Raw genomic sequence first — 2,199 nt, forward strand, 5'->3', positions numbered from 1 at the left:
CTGTAGCCAGGCTGACAAACAGTCAGAGCTCTGTTGAGCCAACCATCCCTTTAACAGAAATTGTATTGGGAGAGCAGCCTGTTGTGCCTGACAGAGACATGGCTGAAACATCATTACCGACTCTGTGATGAGTTTTAGTGGCTTCAGAATGAGCAGACAGAGCAGAAATGAGTGGGGCTAAATTTGCCTGTCAGTAGCAAGTGGTGTAACCCTATGCATCATACCATATCCATCACTGACCGGATATGCAACGAGGGCACTGAGCTGTTGGTGACTGGCTGTGTTACCTACCAAGGGAGGTACTTGACTTGATGGCCTGGAGAGTTCAGGAAGGAGTCTGATGTTCAGGTAGACAGGGAACAGGTGGAAGAGGACCTGCAGAGGGTGAAGTATGTGCTGGAGGAAGAATGAAAGTCGGTAGAAGCAATGAGGGAATGAAACGAACATGGAGGGAAAGGTGAACATGGAAAACATGGAGGTGCTGAGGGTAGACGAGTTTAAATACCTGGAGTCCAACCACCAAAGCAACAGACGGTTCACAAGAGGGGGGAAGAAGAGAGTGCAGGCAGGCTGGAGTGGGCGGAGTCAGGGGTGATATGTAACCAAAGGATAGCAGCAGGATGTCATGTGGCGATGTGAAGCAGGCAGGATGACGACCAAAAATGCAGACTCATAGGCAGGACCTCACTCAAACACAGCTTTGTTGATGGATGCCAGAAATACAAAGCTAGACTTGGATACACAGGAAAACAAAACAGTTTCGTTCATTTAAAGTATTGTTTAGATGTTTCTGTGATCTTCTAGAATAGAATAGCCCTTTGTTATCACCGTACATATACTCCACGCTAATTCAGAGCAGCCACACATCCATTACCTGCTTTATGTGCAAAGACCTGGATCTGTACTGTGGATGCAGGTCTTTGTTAGATTTGTAGAGTCAAGTAAAAGAAATGAGAACAAATGATGTGTTTTTGTGACAGGCTGCTAGTAACAAAGAGCAGAAAAGACAGCACTATGTTAAGTGTCTTTTTTTATTCTTGAATGATTCATAGGTGAGTGTTACGCAACTTAACCAAAAGAAATAATGCCTGACGAGCACGGCTCTGAGTGAGTGAACAAGCAGCCAGTGTGCAAAGAGAAATTTTGCATTTTCATTAGAAAGCGGGAAAAATGTTGAGTCATTTTTTTCTGCAAAATTGACAGCGTATGTTTTAATCCACACGCCTGGTGAATTTTAATGCTCACATCATAAGTAGCAGTGTTGAATATAGCTCTGCCTTTCCTCCTGTCGGTCAGGTGGGTCATCTAATCCAGCAGGCTTCAGGCAGCAGCAACCTGAAGAAAGTCACTTTGGAGCTGGGAGGAAAGAGCCCCAACATCATCCTGTCTGATGCCGACAGTACGTCCTCTGTCCTAAGTCTTCTGCTTTGTGGCAGTGACTGCTATAATGTTACCACTGGACAGTCTAAGAATCTTAGTGCTGCTTCTGTTTTAAGATTGTCTCCAGTGAAAGTTTTTCTGTTTCTTCCTGATTCAGTGGAGTACGCTGTGGAGCAGTCCCACTTCGCTCTGTTTTTCAACCAAGGCCAGTGTTGCTGTGCTGGCTCTCGAACCTATGTCCAAGCCGATGTCTACGATGAGTTTGTGGAGCGCAGTGTGGAGCGAGCCAAGAAACGAGTTGTAGGAGATCCTTTTAACCTTAAGACAGAGCAGGGACCTCAGGTACACATATATAAAGTCTGTGTTGTTCTCAGAGTCAAGTACTTTGCGCCGTCACAAACAATCGATGTATTCTTCCAATAAACTCTCCAGATAGATCAGGAGCAATTCAACAAGATTCTGGGATACATCAGCAGCGGGAAGAGAGAAGGAGCCAAGCTGATGTGTGGAGGAGGAATAGCTGCAGACAGAGGATACTTCATCCAGCCTACTGTGTTTGGAGATGTCCAGGACAACATGACCATTGCCAGAGAGGAGGTAGGAAGGAGAATAATAACCATTATACCTGTAACTGTTTTATATCAGTGTACTCTAGTAGTCCAGACAAAATCATGTAAACCTACACTGAGGACAAACACACTGACACTTAATTTGCAACAGGGCTTAGGCTGCTGGGAATTTCCCATGATGCACTGAGTGTTTCTTTTTCACTCAGCATGTGTTTACACGACACTTTGGATTTAATCCTTTGTTATTATT

At 44.8% G+C, this 2,199-nt stretch overlaps 1 protein-coding gene across 1 annotated transcript in view; it reads left to right on the forward strand.

Moving 5' to 3' along the window:
* LOC102194032 (aldehyde dehydrogenase 2 family member) overlaps positions 1-2,199 on the forward strand; it is a 33,021-nt gene that overhangs the window by 25,984 nt on the left and 4,838 nt on the right. Inside the window, exons 8-10 of the mRNA XM_005752876.2 lie at positions 1,297-1,399; positions 1,538-1,722; positions 1,813-1,977. Coding sequence (XP_005752933.1) covers positions 1,297-1,399; positions 1,538-1,722; positions 1,813-1,977 — 453 coding nt within the window. The remainder of the gene's footprint in view (positions 1-1,296; positions 1,400-1,537; positions 1,723-1,812; positions 1,978-2,199) is intronic.

This window comes from Pundamilia nyererei, unplaced genomic scaffold (assembly GCF_000239375.1).
Source record: "Pundamilia nyererei isolate P.nyererei 1_Seehausen unplaced genomic scaffold, PunNye1.0 scaffold00387, whole genome shotgun sequence".
Taxonomy (NCBI): domain Eukaryota; kingdom Metazoa; phylum Chordata; class Actinopteri; order Cichliformes; family Cichlidae; genus Pundamilia; species Pundamilia nyererei.